This window comes from Malus domestica, chromosome 06 (genome assembly GCF_042453785.1).
Source record: "Malus domestica chromosome 06, GDT2T_hap1".
Classification (NCBI taxonomy): Eukaryota; Viridiplantae; Streptophyta; class Magnoliopsida; order Rosales; family Rosaceae; genus Malus; species Malus domestica.
Genome location: NC_091666.1, coordinates 28,834,891 through 28,854,344, shown reverse-complemented (window position 1 = coordinate 28,854,344; position 19,454 = coordinate 28,834,891). Strand labels below are relative to the sequence as shown.

Genomic DNA, 19,454 nt, shown 5'->3' with positions numbered 1-19,454 from the left:
ATTCGAGAAAACACTCCCAATAAGATTGCTTGCTCCAAAATCGAAGAGGCACCGCCTTCCGAATCTTGAGAGCCAGACTCCCAACATGATTACTTTCTCAAAAATCGAAGAGACACTGCTCCCCGAATCTTCGAGAGCCAGACCCCTAGCATGATTGCTTTCTCAAAAATCGATGAGGCATCGTTCTCCGAATCAATCGAAGAGGCGCTCGCTTTCTCAAAAGCTGGGCTGCCCAGAGACCACGAGGGCCGATCTCAGAAATCGAAGAGGCACCTACTTTTCTAGCCTTGTCAGCACCTGTCACACGCACACTCAGCTTTGCAGAAATTATGGGCATTCTGTCGAAGATTTCTGGTGAAGTAGAAAGCACATGAATCTTACTGTTCAATTACCCACTTTCCACACGCAACAATAGCTCATGGGTACCACATATAACTTTGCCAAAGTTCTCTGCCAAAGTTGAGCACGTGAAGCTTGCAGCTCCCACTACATCGCTCTGACCAAGAAAGGTAAAAGAATAGCAAAGAAACAGCACTAACAAAGTTTAGACACATAAATTTTGAAGGTCTAGCTACCATATTATTACCCACAAGGGTAAAAGAACAGTACCACTGCTGGATAATTGGAAAGTCCCTGTGTGTCAACCTCTGTGCTTCGTGGCAAGGTAGACTAGCAAACATGCCCAACCTTTACTCACATTCGAGAAAACACTCCCAACAAGATTGCTTGCTCCAAAATCGAAGAGGCACCGTCCTCCGAATCTCGAGAGCCAGACTCTCAACATGACTACTTTCTCAAAATCGAAGAGAGGGTAAAGGAACAGTACCATTGCTGGATAATTGGAAAGTCCCTGTGTGTCAACCTTTGTGCTTCGTGGCAAGGTAGACTAGCAAACATGCCCAACCTTTACTCAAATTCGAGACAACACTCCCAACAAGATTGCTTGCTCCAAAATCGAAGAGGCACCGCCCTCCGAATCTCGAGAGCCAGACTCCCAACATGATTACTTCCTCAAAAATCGAAGAGACACTGCTCTCCGAATCTCGAGAGCCAGACCCCAGCATGATTGCTTTCTCAAAAATCGAAGAGGCATCGTTCTCCGAATCTCGAGAGCCAGATACCACAGACCACTTTTTCAAAGTGCTCTGACAGAGTTAAAACATGTGAAGCTGGCAGCTCCCACTACCGTGCTATGACCAAGCAGGGTAAAGGAATAGCATTACTACTTGTTGTTAGGGAGACGCCTATATATGTCGACCTCCATCCCCAACGGACAGGCAGACCTGCAAAAATGCTCAACCCTCCATCATATCTGAGATGGCACTCCCAACGAAGCCTTTCGAAATATTCAGCTTTCTTTCCCCCCGATAATACCTCTGCAAACAAGCTATACTAGAGCAAGAATATCTCATATCATCAGGGTTAAAAGCAAGAGTATCCCATATCATGCTTTTTCCCTGCCTTTTCCTTTGGCCTTGTTTTTACCTGCAAGACAAGGAGAAAGAGAGCAATCAGTCAGCACTTGGAATCAAGCTTCCAGCCAGGAACTGACTGCCTGGAACCCCTTACCTGATTACTTACCTGGCATTGCTCTCGAGTACTCATCTTCAACATCTTATGTTTCCAGGGAAGATTCCGCATCTGCTTGAGGAACAGATAGGGCAAGTGCGAAGGATACAAGGAAGCATGTGGAGACAAGCGTAACAGCACACGTGCCGATACATCCATTACTCTGTCAAAAGCAAAAGTATCCCATATCAGCAGGGTGGAACGTACTCTAGATTTGATGGACTTGTTTTGACCCTCAAATTCTTCAGTCGGCCTTATACTCTGGAGGAAACCAGAAAACCCTCCAGCTCAGTTCAAGAATAAGCCTGTGGAAAGTTACTTCTTCAAAAGCAAAAGTATCTCATATCATCTCTTCTCATTTTTCTTCTCTTTATCCTTCATGCTGTTGCAAGATGGGGAGAAGGTGAACAATCAGTCGGAGCTCTGATTGCTTACCTTGTCTGTCACCTCTTTCAGCAGACCCCCTAGCTCGGCGACTTGGGGAACTCCTACTACATGGTTTGTATCGCGCTCGACCAAGCCTGAAACTACAAGTAAGCTTCAAGTGAAATTGATACATTACCTTGTGCATCTCCACCAGTTAAAGATACCACCCCTGGATGGAGGAAAAGTACTTCCACAGAAGATGCCACATCTACCTATGAGACAGATAAGGCAAGTCAAGACGACACCACACTCCGATACTTAGAAGTTTCGTGATTACGAGATCATTCTCCCACAATATTTCCTAATGTCATTTGTACTAAATCATTCACTTGTACTCACTAAAGGAGAGCTTGAACCTATGTACTTGTGTAAACCCTTCACAATTAATGAGAACTCTTCTATTCCGTGGACGTAGCCAATCTGGGTGAACCACGTACATCTTGTGTTTGCTTTCCTATCTCTATCCATTTATATACTTATCCACACTAATGACCGGAGCAATCTAGCGAAGATCACAAAAAGCGACCGTTTTCGCTACCTAGGATCTATCTTGCAAGAGAACGGAGAATTAGATGGAAATCTCAACCATAGAATACGAGCTGGATGGATGAAGTGTAAGAGCGCATCCGGCGTGTTGTGTGACCGTCGTAGGCCACTGAAGCTCAAGGGAAAATTTTATAGGACGGCAATAAGGCCAGCGATGTTGTATGGCACAGAATGTTGGGCGGTGAAGCATCAACACGTACACAAAATGGGTGTAGCGGAGATGAGGATGCTTCGTGGGATGTGTGGGCACACGAAAAAGGATAAGATTGGGAATGAGGATATCCGAGGTAAAGTAGGAGTAGCCGAAATTGTAGGAAAGATGAGAGAAAATCGGCTCCGGTGATTTGGACATGTGCAAAGAAGGCCGACTGACGCTCCGGTTCGAAGATGTGACTACGGGACAGAGGTTCAGGGCCGAAGGGGTAGAGGAAGACCTAGGAAAACTTTGGAAGAGACTCTAAGAAAAGACTTAGAGTACTTGGATCTAACGGATGACATGACACAAAACCGAATGCAATGGCGTTCTAGGATTCATATAGCCGACCCCACTTAGTGGGAAAAGGCTTTGTTGTTGTTGTTGTTGTTGATATTTCTCTTTCACATGCGTCTTCATGGTGAAGTTTGTACGTGAAAAAATTGGGATTTTTTATTAACAAAAAAAATTGAGACTTTGAGCTTGCATTTAGTGTTTGAGACATTAATGCATCCGGCCTTGTATGATTGCAGGAATTATTTGTGTTCTTGATGCTCACTTTGTGTTTCTTGGTGTTTTGAACTTTTATCAAATTTATTAGAAGAATGTGTCTAAGGACAAGGCAAAGCGGAGGGAAGAGTTGGCAGTGAAGCAAGACCAGACCGAAAGCAAGGTTATTATCTATCCATAGTTCTGGTTTTCAATGCAACTGCTTTTAATGTTTTCCATCATTAAGTTTGTTTTACTTTGCATATATGATTTCAAATAGTATCTTAACTTTTTGTATTTAGCATTATGTATGTTTATTGTTGAAAGATTGAGACTTTTCTTGTTTTCCCGACTTCAGCTCTCATTGTTTCAACTGAGAAATGCATGTATCCATGTATTATGGTGTAAAGAATGTTATAACCGGTTAGTTTATTAAGATGCAATCATGATCTTTGTCAGCAGAATTGACTTGAAATGGAGGCTCATGTCATATTTGTTAGAGATGATGCTTTCATTCATAATTTCATATGCATCTTTGTGGTGAAATTTGTACTTGAAAATTCGGGACTTTGGATTAACAAAAAAAAAATTGGGGACTTTGGGCCTGCATTTAGCATTTGTGAAATTAATGCATCTGGCCTTGTATGATTGCAGGAAATATTTGTGTTGTTGGTGCTCACTTTATGTTTCTTGGTGTTTTCAACTTTATCATATTGTTTAGAAGGTGTTTAAGGACAAGCCAAGGCAGAGGGGAGAGTTGGCAGAGAAGCAAGGCCAGACCAAAAACAAGGTTATTATCTATCCGAAGTTCTGGTTTTGAACTTTTTACTGCAATTGCTTGGTTTTCATGTTTACATCATTAAGTTTGTTTTACTTTGCATATTTGGTGTCAAGTAGTATCTTAACTTTTTGTATTTAGCATTTGCATATGTATGTTTATGGTTGAAAGATTGAGACTTTTTGTGTTTAGCTCTCTTTGTTTCATGCTTTAGCTGAAAAATGCATGTATCCATGTGTTATAGTGTAAAGAATGTGTTAATCGGTTAGTTTATTATGCCATGATGATGATCTTTGTCAGTGGAATTGACTCGAAATGAAGCACTTGTCATATTTGTTAGAGATGGTATTTTTCTTTCACATGCATCTTTGTGGTGAAATTTGTACGTGAAAATTGGTACTTCGGTTAACTGAAAATTGCAACTTTGGACCTGCATTTAATGTTTGAAACATTAATGCATCTGGCCTTGTATGACTGGATGAAATATTTGTGTTGTTGGTGCTCACTTTGTGTTTCTTGGTGTTTTCAACTTTATCATATTGTTTAGAAGGTGTTTAAGGACAATGCAAAGCAGAGGGGAGAGTTGGCAGAGAAGCAAGGCCAGACCAGAAACAAGGTTATTATCTATCCGAAGTTCTGGTTTTGAACATTTTACTGCAATTGCTTGGTTTTCATGTTTACATCATTAAGTTTGTTTTACTTTGCATATTTGGTTTCAAGTAGTATATTAACTTTTTGTATTTAGCATTTGCATATGTATGTTTATGGTTTGAAAGATTTAGACTTTTCGTGTTTAGCTCTCTTTGTTTCATGCTTTAGCTGAAAAATGCATGTATGCATGTGTTATGGTGTAAAGAATGTGTTAATCGGTTAGTTTATTATGCCGTGATGATGATCTTTGTCAGTGGAATTGACTTGAAATGAAGCACTTGTCATATTTGTTAGAGATGATGTTTTTCTTTCACATGCATCTTTGTTGTGAAATTTGTACATGAAAATTGGTACTTCGGATTAACTGAAAAATGGCGACTTTGGACCTGCATTTAGTGTTTGAAACATTAATGCATCTGGCCTTGTATGACTGGATGAAATATTTGTGTTGTTGGTGCTCACTTTGTGTTTCTTGGTGTTTTCAACTTTATCATATTGTTTAGAAGATGTCTATGGACAAGGCAAAGCAGAGTGAAGAGTTGACAGAGAAGCAAGACCAGACCGGAAGCAAGATTATTGTCTATCCGAAGTTCTGGTTTTTACTTCAATTGCTTGGTTTTCATGCTTTACATCCTTAAGTTTTCTTTTACTTTGCATATTTGGTTTCACGTAATATCTTAACTCTTTCTGTTTTGAGCTTGTTGCGGTAGGTCTCGGGTTCGAGACTTGGGAGCAGCCTCTCCATAAATGGGGGTAAGGCTAGCCGACATTCACCTCTCCCAGACCCTGCGTAAAGCGGGAGCCTTGTGCACTGGGTACGACCTTTTTTTTCTGTTTTGAGTGCCCATGGGGCTTCTCATATGGTTATCTGAAAGCTAGTAGGTTAGCATGCATAACTGAACGTGATCAACTCATAGGCGACGTGGTTATCTTAAACCTTTTATCTTGTAGCTAACAATAGAACGATGAGGGTCTTGAACGTGATCAACTTATAGTCGAAGTGTTTTCATGACATTTGTATGGTGTTACATTACAATCACATATTCCTTTTTACACAGGATTACAATTAATTTTCAAATCTGTGCAATGTGCATGGCGGCATAGTAACAGTTTCCTGATGTTAATATAACACTTGAGCTTGTTGCAGTATTGCCCAGGACAACGTAAAGGGGAACCCTCTGTAGCTCCAGCTCTGAAACTTAACTTTTTGGGCCTGCCAATTCGTCCGGTATAAACTCTCGGTTTGATCTGCAAAAATATGAGGAATGAAAATCTATCTATTCATGGTGCTTAAGATTTGAGATTTTGTCTTTGCTATTTTCTTAGTCTGTTGGAGCTACTATCAATTGTCCATATGTTCGCTGAATAATTATTTTAACGTATTACAGGGGAAGAAAGATTGTTTGCACTATATGCGAACTGGCACTTGCAAGTATGAAAACAACTGCTTGTTTAATCACCCTGATCCTACACCTGCAGAAGAATCTCACCCACAATTCGCTTATGAATCTCATGGGATTCATTCCAAAACTACAGAATTCATCACTCCGGTATTATAGTCTTGGGTTTATTTACCTCTCATGATTTTGATGTACGAATTACCATTTTTTTAGGGATAATAGTCGGATCTTTTCGTGTTTTGACCTCTTTCTTTTCCTTCTCATGCCTTTTGAACATCTGGAAGTAGAGCTGGGACTGATGCTACAATTCCGCAACAGCTTGAGTTATAAGTTTTGCATGAAACGCCAGCTAGACTTGGAAATGTATCAAACCTTGTCACCCAGCTGCCAGCGGTCTTTCGGATGTAAGAACTTAATTGAAGCCGGAGAATGTAAATTATTTCGTATTGGATGTGATTTTACTAGAAAATACAGGTTAAATTTGGGGAGTATCCTCTCAACTTTGCTTTGTGGTTATGGTCACTTCCCAATTATCTTTGATTTGCTTGGTAGATAATCCTACAGAAGTGATTGTGTTTAACTATTGACCTCCAAACCAAACAAACCCCAACAAGGGGGAAGAATTGCTGGATGAACTCAGACATTTTATTTTTTGAACCAAGTTAGTGTCTACATAGAGATTACTTGACCCTCTCATTGCGATGATTAATTCGACGGGACAAAAAAATTTGATGATCCTCGACGACAATGAGCAAAACAAGCGAGAGCGCACCAAGAGTTTATGAGGTTTGACAAAAAAAACTTGTGTATGTGCCTCCTCCTGAAGTGATAATTTGCCATTTTAAGCCATGGTGAAGTAAGAAATGAAGGTAGTTGTGAATGATTCTTCATCTGGGGACGGGGAATAAGAAGGGACAAGTTATAAGAGATGTTGGTATCCTACCATTTTGTGAGGGGGTTTTAAATGATATGTTTTCTTCACGCTGCACTTCATCTTCTACCTTTTAACTTGGACAAAACTTCTTTGTTTCTTCCGTCCTTCAACACGCTTGAATTTACTGTGTTATCAAGTCAAATACAATCTTAGGCACCAAACAAGCTATCGGACGTGGGGAGTGGGATGATCAGATAGATACAAGGTAAGATCCTGTAACAAGCAAGAAGTGACTGCTGCAAACCTAAATAAAGTGACGTTCTTGTGCCCAATTATATATATATATATATATATATATATATATATATATATATATAGAGAGAGAGAGAGAGAGAGAGAGAGAGAGAGAGAGAGAGCTTAAGCGGAGGGATCCCCATTTTTTGAAAAAAATGGGGATTAGGTGTGGGGTGCACTTCACATCAAATTTTAACAATCCGAACCGTCTATTTTGTTAGTCTCGATTCATAGATCATCCTTGCAAAAATTCAATTCAATCCGAAACCATTTGCCTATTTAATTATCAATATCAAATTTCATATTTTCTTATATAGCAAAGTATTCGTTCATTTCCCTGAACCCAATTAGATGTCTTAAACATTTCCAATTTAGCTAATATTTTGCAAGGATGATCTATGAATCGAGACTAACAAAATAGACGGTTCGGATCGTTGAAATTAGATGTGAAGTGGCTCCCACACCTAATCCCCATTTTTTTCAAAAAATGGGGATCCCTCCCCTCTCTCTCTCTCTCTCTCTCTCTCTCTCTCTCTCTCTCTCTCTCTCTCTATATATATATATTGACATAGAAGGGCAAAAGAAGCCAAAATCCATAAAAGCAGAAGTGAAAAAAAAAAAGGAACAAAAAGAACTTTTTTATATATATGAGAGATTTGCTGTTCCACATATATTTCCCAGGCACAAGAAAAAATGTCTTTAATTTGTTTGTAGTAACTCCTCCCAGTCACACCCTAATATTTTTGCATCATCACCTCGCCCTCATGAGCTGTTGTTGATTCGTTCAACCACAGCAAAACCATTTATTCTGCAAATATTCAGTTAGAAGATTAGTAACAAAGCTATGAGAAGATTTGTGACCTATTTAAAAGTACTTTTAAAATAACTAAAAACACTTTTAGATCACTAAAAGCGCTTTCTGATCATGTTTGGAAGAAAAATTTTGAAGAAAGCACTTGCCATGTGCTTCTTTTATGGAATCACCATTTGAAAATGCTAATCTAGAAAACACTTGTACTTTTCATAACTTTTTTGAGAGAAGCTCGTGAAAATTTTCATTAACAACACGCTCTTCATGAAATAAGTATAACATTTTCTGCCAAAAGTTATTAGAAGCTTTTTTGCTTGTCCAAAAGCAATTTTAGCCTTCTTAAAGCACTCCAAACAGGCCATATTTACGGACAAAACCCGAACATCAAATTTCAAGAGCAACTTATATAGTGTTTGTTACCTTTGGGGGAGGATACTTAGGATAATGCTCATTGACAGTGTTGTATCCAGCACCATTTCTTCGTGTGCTGCCGTCATTTTTTCGTGGGGTGACGATCTTCACTTGAGCCGCACTGGTCTTCTTGTCATCTCTGGCCTTGTTGAATATAACAGTAAATCCTTCAGCTGAAGCTGGGTTGTTTACATCCCATTCCCCGAATTTCGGCAACGGTCGACCTTTATCCTGCTGAAATATTGTAAAAACAAGCTCCGATTAGTATCTGCAGATACTCTAAACTGGCTAGGTCATCAATCGTCTTGATCCTACTCGGTTTGTAATTAACACCGAAAACTTAATGAAATGAAACCAAAATATATTTCCACACATCTGCCTCCATTTTTCACGTCCTTGTTCATCTAACCTTCACATTACCTCCACATCAATCTTCTGCGTTTCTTACACAGCGACGTGTATGTGTATCGTTAAGCAACTGCATCGGGACTTAGAATTTACTTTTTAATAAACTTAAGGAAAAGAATCATGCATGAAACAATATTGTACTCTCTAACCATTGTAATGAAAACAAGAAAAGAATTTCACATTAAGATGGGTAACAATTTGATTGATTAGGGGCAATGAATTTGCAAACTCCATCTATGTAAGTTTATCTTATACTGCCGATCTCAAGCCCGAATAAAGGAGGAGGGTGAGGGCGTTGGTAGTCAACAGCCGACACTTCTTTCTTAGGTCGAATCCCTATGAGAGGCAATGAATTTGCACCAAAAAGGAAAAACGAAAAGAAGGGCTCGAAGGAAGATCCTCCATATACGTATCTTTCCAGAAATGCATGATAAGTTTCCATGCTAGGAATGATGGGAAAACTACTATCCCTAGGTCATTAGAATTGAAAACCTTGAATTCCTAACAAAACTAAAATTTAGAGCATTGCACAACCTAATAAAATTCAATCTTTCTTTGATCTTTTCTGTCCTAAGAAACTGTCAAGAATTCACATACCCGAAATTTATACATGTTTGTACAGAAAAATGAGGGAAAATAATGAAAAAAAGAGGAGATGGAGAAAATGTTTACCGAAGCCATGATGGAGGAAGGCAGGATCTGCCCGACCTGATGGTTTGGAGGAGGAAGTTTTACAGGAAAAGATAATAGAAAGGGAATGGTGCAGACAGACTGGAGAGAGAGAGAGAGAGAGAAAGGTGCGATTTGTTAGGCAATTTTAGGAAACAAAATGAAGAGCTAGCCTTTTTGTTAATCCTGTTAAACCCCTTTTGTTTTCTATAATCATAGATCATGAGTGTCTCACATATATATATATATATGGTGTTGTAAATAATGGGTATGTTTGCCCACATGTGTATAGTAATGTGTATAGTGAAGTATCACATGTGTATATTATATACTCATAAGCTAAATAGTAATGTTTTGTAATTTTCCATTGAAGTAGCTCTATAAATAGAGCACTTCAATTGTGCAAAGAGAAGTGAATGAGAAGAAGAAAGAAAAGAGAAATATATCTAATAGCAATAATATACATTACTTCCTCTGCAACAGCTTGTGTCGGTATATTACTCTGCAACTGCTTCGTTCCTTCACCGAGTAAAGGTTATCTCTCTATAAATTTTGCCTATTTATAACACGTTATCAGCACGAGTCTCTAAGTATAACCATGTCTCATTTACATTCACTAAACAATAAAGGAAATCATTCTCTCATTTCTCTCTGCCGAACGAAAAAAAAAAAAATGTTTCCTCTAAGGTTTTTCCTATTCATCTTCTTCATCTGCCTCAACTGCGCGGTATATCCTCGCGACGAACTATTTGCTCCATGCCTGCTCGTAGTTCTCCAACTAGCGGTTACATACATCTTTGATTACTTGTTTGGTTTGGATATTGATTACTAACATAGTATTTATATTGATTTTACTGCAATCCAAGATGGTACGGTACAATCGCCCATCTTGAACTGCAAATTTCATCTTACTGCGATCCAAGATGGTGCGGTATCATCGCCTATCTTGGACTGCAGATCTACTTTTACTGCAAATTTCAGGTGGAGCGGTATAATCGCCCTCCTTGCTCTCCAAATTTAAATTTACCTGTTATTTAATTTCATTGCAATTTTAGGTGGTGCGGTATAATCGCCCTCTTTGCTCTCCAAATTTAAATTTACTTGTTATTTAATTTCATTGCAATTTTAGGTGGTGCGGTATAATCGCCCTCCTTGCTCTCCAAATTTAAATTTACCTGTTGTTTAATTTCATTGCTATTTTAGGTGGTGCGGTATAATCGCCCACCCTGCTCTGCGTATTTCAATTTTCTTGCTACTTGAGTGGTGCGGACTAATCGCCCATTCCATGTTACATTCTTTCAATGAGAATGGTGCGGTACAATCGCCCTTCTCATTCACCCTGCAAATCTCGAGCCAGAAGTTTCGAGTGCTTATCATTTTGGCCTGAAGATCAAAATGAAAAATTTGTAAGAACCAGAAGTTCTAACATCACATTCCTCTAGGAATACATATTACTGCAAGTTCTTACACATCTCATTTTCTTTCAGAAAAGAAAATGACGAACTTGGCTAAGCTTGAATATGCTGCCCTGGACATTACTGGGAAGAATTACCTTACTTGGGTACTTGATACCAAGATCCATCTGGAAGCAGGGAATCTTGGAGATACCATCAAGGAAGAAAGCAGCTCATCTTCTCAAAATCGGGCGAAGGCTATGATCTTTATTCGCCGCCATATTGATGAGGCACTAAAGAGTGAGTACTTAACGGTTGAAGATCCGTTAGCTCTCTGGGAGGCCTTGCGAAGCAGATACAATCACCAGACAACGGTGATTCTTCCAAAAGCTCGCTATGAGTGGTCTCACCTGAGAATTCAGGATTTCAAATCAGTAACGGAGTACAATTCTGCGTTGTTCAGGATTACCTCTCAGATGAAGCTCTGTGGGGATACCATTACTGATGAAATATTGCTGGAAAAGACTTACAGCACATTTCATGCCAATAATGTGCTCCTGCAGCAGCAGTATAGAGCGCGAGGCTACACTGAATACAACCAGCTGATATCTGTGCTCCTGGTAGCTGAACAGAACAATGAGCTCCTGATGAAAAACCATAATTCCCGACCTACTGGATCTGCACCATTCCCAGAAGTAAATGCTACTTCCCTCGAAGTGAACGCCATATCCTCTGGTGGTAATTATCATAAACAAGGACGTGGCCACAAACGAGGTCGATGGAATAGGAATGGCAAGAACCATGGTGGTCAGTTTCACAACCAGGTTCAGAGGCATAATTCTGGCCCGAGCTTCAAAAATGTGAATCGTCACAAAGGCAAAGCTAACATGACCAATGCTCCCAGGAACTCTGAAGGAGCCTGCCATAGGTGTGGTGGCAATGGGCATTGGGTGCGAACTTGTCGTACCCCAAAACATCTGGTGGAGTTGTATCAAGCCTCCCTCAAGAAGAAGGGTGTCGAGACCAATTTTCTCGACCAGGCTAAACCAATGGATATACCTGATCCAGTGTTTGATTTATCAGGGCAATTTGACGCAACTCACCTAGATGTTTCAGACTTCATTATGGAAAGGGGGAATGAAGTATATCGGTCCGACTAAATCATTTATGTTTGATGTACTTTTATTATGATGAACTTGTTGTCTAAAACTAGTTTTTCAAATTCAATAAAAATGGCATGTAAATTTCCTGTTATAAATTGTTTGTTAACTGTGATTCCATTTACTCAGAAAGCATGGATAAAAACTGTGGTTATTCTCAGAACATGAGAAATGGCGGAGATATTTGTCTTGCAGACAGTGCAACCACACATACAATACTTCGTGATCGAAAGTATTTCTCAAGCTTAATGCTTACAAAAATAGGGGAAACAACAATATCAGGACCTTCATATGTGATTGAAGGCTCAGGGAAAGCCCAGATTATGTTACCAAATGGAACAATATTGTCCATACAAAATGCATTGTATGCTACTCGATCTACTCGAAATTTGTTGAGTTTCAAAGACATACGTCTAAATGGATACCACATTGAAACGAAAAGTGCAAAAAATGTGGAGTATCTATGCATTACCTCCAATGATACCCAGAAGCGTATATTGGAGAAGTTGCGTGGTTTTTCGAGTGGATTATATTATACATACATAAGGACAGTTGAATCACATACTATCATGAACTAGAAGTTCATTGATTCAAAGGTTTACATGCTTTGGCATGACCGTCTGGGTCATCCAGGATCCACCATGTTGCGTAGGATCATTACCAACTCTAATGGACATCCATTATTGAGCAGAGACATTGCTATCTCAAATGATAACCCTTGCAAGGCTTGTTCCCAAGGGAAGTTGGTAATTAGACCATCACAACTAAAAGTTGATGCTGAATCCCCATCATTTCTACAAAGAATTCAAGGGGCTAAAGGTTGATGCTGAATCCCCATCATTTCTATAAAGAATTCAAGGGGATATCTGTGGACCTATTCAACCATCTTGTGGACCATTTCGATATTTTATGGTTTTGGTTGATGCATCAACCAGATGGTCACATGTTTGTCTCTTGTCTACTCGGAATGTAGCTTTTGCGAGACTTCTTGCTCAAATAACTAAGTTACGAGCACAATTCCCAGATTATCCCATTAAATCAATCCGACTTGATAACGCTGGTGAATTTACGTCTCAAACCTTTGATGATTACTGCATGACATTGGGCATTGATGTTGAACACCCTGTTCCTCATGTCCATACTCAAAATGGTTTAGCAGAAGCATTGATCAAGCGGCTTCAGTTAATAGCCCGCACTCTGCTTATGAAAACCAAATTGCCTGTTTCTGCATGGGGACATGCCATTCTACATGCTGCATCATTGGTTCGATTGAGACCTATAGCCAACCACCAATACTCCTCAATACAACTCGTGTTTGGACATCAGCCAAACATTTCACATTTACGAGTTTTTGGTTGTGCTGTTTATGTGCCTATTGCACCTCCGCAACGCACTAAAATGGGACCTCAGCGTAGACTGGGAATTTATGTGGGTTTTGATTCACCATCTATTATTAGATATTTGGAACCCTTGACAGGTGATATGTTTACAGCTCGTTTTGCTGATTGTCATTTTGATGAGACAGTTTTCCCGTCGTTAGGGGGAGAAAAGACCGTTCCAGAAGAACGACAAGAGCTAACATGGGTTGTTCCCACCTTATCTCATTTTGATCCTCGAACCCTTCAATGTGAAAATGAAGTGAAAAGGATCGTTCATCTTCAAAGCATTGCCAATCAAATGCCAGATGCATTTAATGACGCTATGAAAGTGACAAAATCGCATATACCAGCTGCAAATGCACCTGCCAGAATTGATGTCCCTGTTGGATAAAATAAAGTGGCAACGAATGATTCATCTGGTGCACACCTGAAGCGTGGTAGACCACCAGGTTCAAAAGATTCAGCCCATCGGAAGAGAAAGACGAGGGCACAACTGAATCCAAATGAAATCATTCAGGAAGAGAGAGTAAATGACAAATCCACAATTCATGACTCTGGACTTCCAGAAGAAGAAAATGGCCCTGAAGAGACAGAAGTACATGAAAGCAAAGAAATCTCCATAAACTATGCATGTACTAATGAATTGTGGGATCGGAATGAAATAATCATTGACGATATGTTTGCATTCGCAGTAGCCACTGAAATCATATTAAGTGATGATATTGAGCCCCGCTCTGTTGATGAATGCAAACAGAGACAAGATTGGCCTAAGTGGAAAGATGCAATCCAGGCAGAATTAAATTCCTTGGAAAGGCGAAGTGTTTTTGGACCAGTAGTCCAAACCCCAACTGATGTAAACCCCGTAGGTTACAAATGGGTGTTTACAAGGAAACGCAACGAGAAAAACGAGATTGCAAGATATAAAGCACGACTCGTTGCACAAGGTTTTTCACAAAGACCTGGAGTTGATTATGAAGAGACATACTCTCCTGTAATGGACACAATTATGTTCCGTTACTTAATAAGTTTGGTGATTTCAGAAAAACTTGACATGCGACTTATGGATGTCATCACCGCGTATCTATATGGAGAATTAGATACTGATATATATATGAAAGTCCTAGAAGGACTTAAGTTGCCTGAAGCAACTAACAAACCACGGGGTATGTTCTCAATCAAATTAAGGCGATCACTATATGGGCTGAAACAATATGGGCGAATGTGGTATAATCGTCTCAGTGAGTATTTGATTAAAGAAGGATATGCCAACAATGTCATCTGCCCTTGTGTGTTCATTAAGAAATCAAATACTGGATTTGCTATAGTGGCAGTATATGTCGATGATATGAACCTAGTTGGAACCCCTAAAGAGCTCAACAAAACTGCTGAATATCTGAAAAGCGAATTTGAAATGAAAGACCTTGGGAAAACCAAATATTGTCTAGGCCTGCAGATCGAGCATTGTGTTAGTGGAATTTTGGTCCATCAATCAGCTTACATTGAAAAACTACTGAAGCGATTTGGCATGGACAAGGTTTATCCACTTAGCACCCCAATGGTCGTTCGTTCTTTAGACATTAAGAAAGATCCATTCCGTCCAAAGGAAGATGATGAACTGGTCCTTGGTCCAGAAGTACCATATTTGAGCGTAATAGGTGCTTTATTGTACTTAGCACAATGTACTAGACCAGATATAGCTTTTTCAGTTAACTTGTTAGCCAGGTACAGCTCTGCTCCAACAATTCGTCATTGGAAGGGAGTCAAAGATGTTCTACGATACCTTCGTGGGACAACAGATATGGGTCTCTTCTACTCAGACAAGCCCACAAATGAACAAATCCTTGTTGGATACGCATATGCTAGTTTTCTCTCCGATCCGCATAAAGCCCGCTCACAAAATGGATATGTGTTCACTAATGGAGATACTGCAATTTCATGGCGATCAATAAAGCAAACGCTAGTTGCAACATCTTCCAATCAGTCGGAAATAATTGCTTTACATGAAGCAAGTCGTGAATGTTCTTGGTTAAGATCAATGATCCATCACATCCGGAATTCATGTGGTCTACCTTCAAAGACAGACACTCCAACTGTCATCCATGAAGATAATGCAGCATGTGTCGCCCAGATGAAGGAAGGATTTATCAAAGGTGATAAGACTAAACACATATCTCCAAGATTTTTCAGCGCACATGAGCTTCAGAAGGCTAAAGTTATTGAAGTCAGACAAATCCGTTCCAATGGAAATTTAGCAGACTTGTTCACCAAATCTTTACCAAAGTGCACATTTCAAAAGTTGGTACAGGGAATGCGGAATCAGGGGGAGATACAATTCAGGGGGAGCATCCATGATACATGCATGTTGTACTCTTTTTCCTTCGCTTAGGATTTTTCCCACTGGGTTTTTCCTATCAAGGTTTTAACGAGGCAACCTAAGCATGCTCAACACCATCCGGGTAAAGTTGTACTCTTTTTCCTTCGCTATGGTTTTTTCCCACAGGGTTTTTCTAAGCAAGGTTTTAATGAGGCAACTGATGTTGATATGTGGGCATCCAAGGGGGAGTGTTGTAAATAATGGGTATGTTTGCCCACATGTGTATAGTAATGTGTATAGTGAAGTATCACATGTGTATACTATATACTCATAAGCTAAATAGTAATGTTTTGTAATTTTCCATTGAAGTAGCTCTATAAATAGAGCACTTCAATTGTGCAAAGAGAAGTGAATGAGAAGAAGAAAGAAAAGAGAAATATATCTAATAGCAATAATATACATTACTTCCTCTGCAACAGCTTATGTCGGTATATTACTCTGCAACTGCTTCGTTCCTTCACCGAGTAAAGGTTATCTCTCTATAAATTTTGCCTATTTATAACATATGGAACCATTTAAAGGTAAACTACGTATTATATGACTTTCCTATCATAAATATATACAAATGATATCGGAGGCGAAGAAAGTCAAATCGAGGATCTCAAATGCAATTACGGACCAACCACCCCAAATTAAAGAAAGAGATGTAAGAAATTAAAGAGGGGTACATAAATACTGTTCCCTGCATATTTTGAGCCCGATCTAATAAAGGGACTGAGAATTCAATAATTAAATTTTAATTCGACCAACTTTGAAAAACTTACGAGAAAAATAAATCTGGTAAAAATTATGAGCTCCAGTAAAAAATGATCATCATGGCTGAATTGGTTGTAGGCACTGAACTATTCAGATTTAAAATTTAGATAGATTAGTAAATTATGAGCTCTGGTAAAAAATGATCTTCATGGCTAAATCTGACACACCTCGACCTAAATCAGGGCATGCTGGCCGTCACGTGAACATGACGTAACTATGTGCACCGCGCGAAAGCAATAAAGATATAGAGAAATACGAGTGAATAAAAACCAACTACTAGCAACACAAGCTAAGATAACGTGCTAGTGCGAGATTAAGCGTGAAATACACAACCAGAACATAAATAGCCTAAGTGCAGTCAAGCAAGACAGGTACTAATATACAACACCCAAATGTGATCCTACATTTATGATGTTCTGTCAGAACCACCGTCAAAATCCTCAAGAGCCACCAAAGCACTTATACCTAAAACTTGGAGGGGCGCTAAACATAAAGTGTGAGTGGGCAAAAACAAAGTTTTTCAAAATCATTTCATTTCTCAAAAGTTCTAATCCATCGCCGTAAAACCTATATAATTTCCCAGAAAAATAATATATGTTATATCAAAAATCATGCTCAGGATGAAAATCCATAGAAATATACCATACCAAAGTGTATCAATGAAATGCCATAAGTAATCTAGTTAAAATATATCAATGCCATATATGATATCAGCCGGATCCCCTTAACTTGACCTACACGACTGAGTCTATAGCTCATAACCAATCTCAACCATATCAAATCAAATCAAATCCTGCACACAAGTCGGAACCAACTAAAGTGGTCTGTACGACAAGACTAGATGTAAAATAAATATGCTTTAGTGCTACAATCACGTGAAGACTGTGCGAATGATCGCGAGTCACCTACGAGTCGGAACCATCTATAATGGTCTGTACGACAAGCATGTGCACCTAACTTGGATCCAAGTTGAGCATATGGTGCGGGAGGTGAACATCACGTGAAGGATTGTGCCCTAACTCTGGGCAGGAGCACTAACACCAGGGTGCAGGTTTATGAGCTCTCAATGCATCACATCATCTCTCGCATAACTAAAGCAATCTCATATCTTTAATTTATGAACCTACCTATGTGTCCGCAGCACCAATCATAAATATATGTAACTACTAATGCATAAATAAAATAGGCAGATACTTTGCATGGCATTTCAAAACGTATAATCACTCAAATTCATTTTCTGGGAAAAATCTCAAGTATATAAGTATATACGGAAAACCAAAAACCCACTTACTAATATGTCGAAGGGTCGTAGCCCCCGAGCCTCGATTGATGGTGCTCATCCTCATGATAGGTCCCACCTATATGTGAAATAACTGAATAAACGTTATTTAAAGAACATACACAAAACTAGGAAATAACTTCTCATACATTGCTCAAATGGGGTATTTGAATATACCACCATGACCTACTCAACCTCAGGAACATCCCCATATTTTTTAGAAAAAATTTCCAAGCACCCACGCACCATCACGCGCGGACCAAGGCACGGCCAAACACGCGGCTCACGTGCGGTCAAACCCTAACTGAGCCTAACGGCCGTTAGGAATATTCCGTTAAAACCTTAACAAAAATTAACGACGTTACTTGATGCCGTTAGAATATTCCGTCAGACTTGATGGAATGTTTCCCTTCATCTTCCTTGGAACGCCGGAGATCGTCGTCGGTGCCGCTGCGATTGCCGGTTTCTGGAAAAATATTAAAACCTTCATATCTTCTTCATTTCTCAACCAAAATTCATGAAATTTGAACCAAAATGAAGCTTAGGGCTAGAGGAACAAAACCTTACCAATTTTAAGCCTTAAAATCCACGAGATCTCGCCAGAGAAACCTCGATAATTCGGCCAAAACTTGAAACTCGCGAACTGGGACTTCTCGACGTCCAAAACACTCCAACTTTCTTCCCCGAGCCTCGTGAAGATGTTTTAAGGCTTCCTATGACCTTAAAACTCGCTGAAAAGTCCACATTTACAACTACATGAATAGTAACCCAAATCGGGGATCCTGGTTTCACGGGTTTTCGAGGTTTTCACGTTGAACTAAGGGTATGGATGAGCTCCTGAGTTCACAAGGAACACAAAAGTAACCTCCTCGACGTCGATCCGAGTAAGATGAAGCTAGTTTGAAGAGTGACCGTATAACTTGTACGGAAAATGGATAAAATCTAAGAGAATGAGAGAGAGAAGGGTCAACGGGTTGTTTGGGTGTGTGTGAGTGGTCCTAGTTTGGGTTACCAACCAAAAGAAACAAAAGCTTAGGTTCTAGTTGGGTCCAAACATTTAGAGACTTAACATATTGGACCACCTCTAAAAGCATGTCACACACAACACACCTCAACGTCCAAGGGCAAAACAGACATTTCACACTGACGATAAAATAATTCGGGACAGGCTGTGACAAAATTAGTATTTAAACAAAGCGAGTGAATACCATCATCCCTAACTAAGATGCCAACACATAGTCCCCTATGTTAACATGAGCCACAGAGAAGAGGTAGTTCAACATGTTAAATGGAAAGAAAAGGAGAAAGCCGAAATAGCAATACTATATGTTGGACAAACACCAAAAAAAGGAAACGAAAGATCATTCCATGGAGAATAATGAAAACCACATAAGCAAGTATGTGGGGTATGTTAAGATAATTTGTTCATTGTCTCGTCCATCTTGGTCGGGCAACCTGTTTTTATTAGAAAAGAATAGACATCCATGTTAGAGAAAATAATCGTTAGAGTGAAATATATGTCTCAAATGCCACAAAGCATGAAATTATGTCTCTAGCTTTTCCCTTTCCAAACATCATCTTTTATTTTTATTT

At 39.4% G+C, this 19,454-nt stretch overlaps 3 protein-coding genes across 52 annotated transcripts in view; 2 read left to right on the top strand and 1 right to left on the bottom strand.

Annotated features, from left to right (window-relative positions):
• Positions 1–6,632, top strand: part of LOC103409694 (uncharacterized) — a 54,533-nt gene extending 47,901 nt beyond the window's left edge. For 33 of the 50 annotated variants that reach the window (XM_070824083.1, XM_070824067.1, XM_070824064.1 and 30 more), the window contains 6 exons: positions 3,336–3,407; positions 3,945–4,013; positions 4,549–4,617; positions 5,800–5,880; positions 6,041–6,202; positions 6,340–6,632. In XM_070824083.1, coding sequence (XP_070680184.1) covers positions 3,336–3,407; positions 3,945–4,013; positions 4,549–4,617; positions 5,800–5,880; positions 6,041–6,202; positions 6,340–6,351 — 465 coding nt within the window. In that variant the 3' untranslated portion in view covers positions 6,352–6,632. Of the gene's footprint in view, positions 1–3,335; positions 3,408–3,944; positions 4,014–4,548; positions 4,618–5,155; positions 5,468–5,799; positions 5,939–6,040; positions 6,203–6,336 lie in introns of all 50 variants that reach the window. The other 17 variants (XM_070824099.1, XM_070824097.1, XM_070824096.1 and 14 more) reach the window with 12 other exon arrangements.
• A 1,210-nt stretch (positions 6,633–7,842) lies between these two features.
• On the bottom strand, positions 7,843–9,664 carry LOC114825551 (protein NOI4-like). The gene is made up of 3 exons (XM_029104286.2): positions 9,523–9,664; positions 8,452–8,676; positions 7,843–8,028 (listed from the first exon to the last, which is right to left on the bottom strand). Exons 1-3 carry the CDS (start codon positions 9,529–9,531, stop codon positions 8,005–8,007), a joined length of 258 nt encoding a protein of 85 aa, XP_028960119.1. The 5' UTR covers positions 9,532–9,664; the 3' UTR covers positions 7,843–8,004.
• Positions 9,665–11,014: 1,350 nt separating this feature from the next.
• LOC139196922 (uncharacterized) lies at positions 11,015–12,073 on the top strand. Its single transcript, XM_070823283.1, has one exon. The coding sequence runs from the start codon at positions 11,015–11,017 to the stop codon at positions 12,071–12,073; it is 1,059 nt and encodes a 352-aa protein (XP_070679384.1).
• The last annotated feature ends 7,381 nt before the right edge of the window (positions 12,074–19,454 follow it).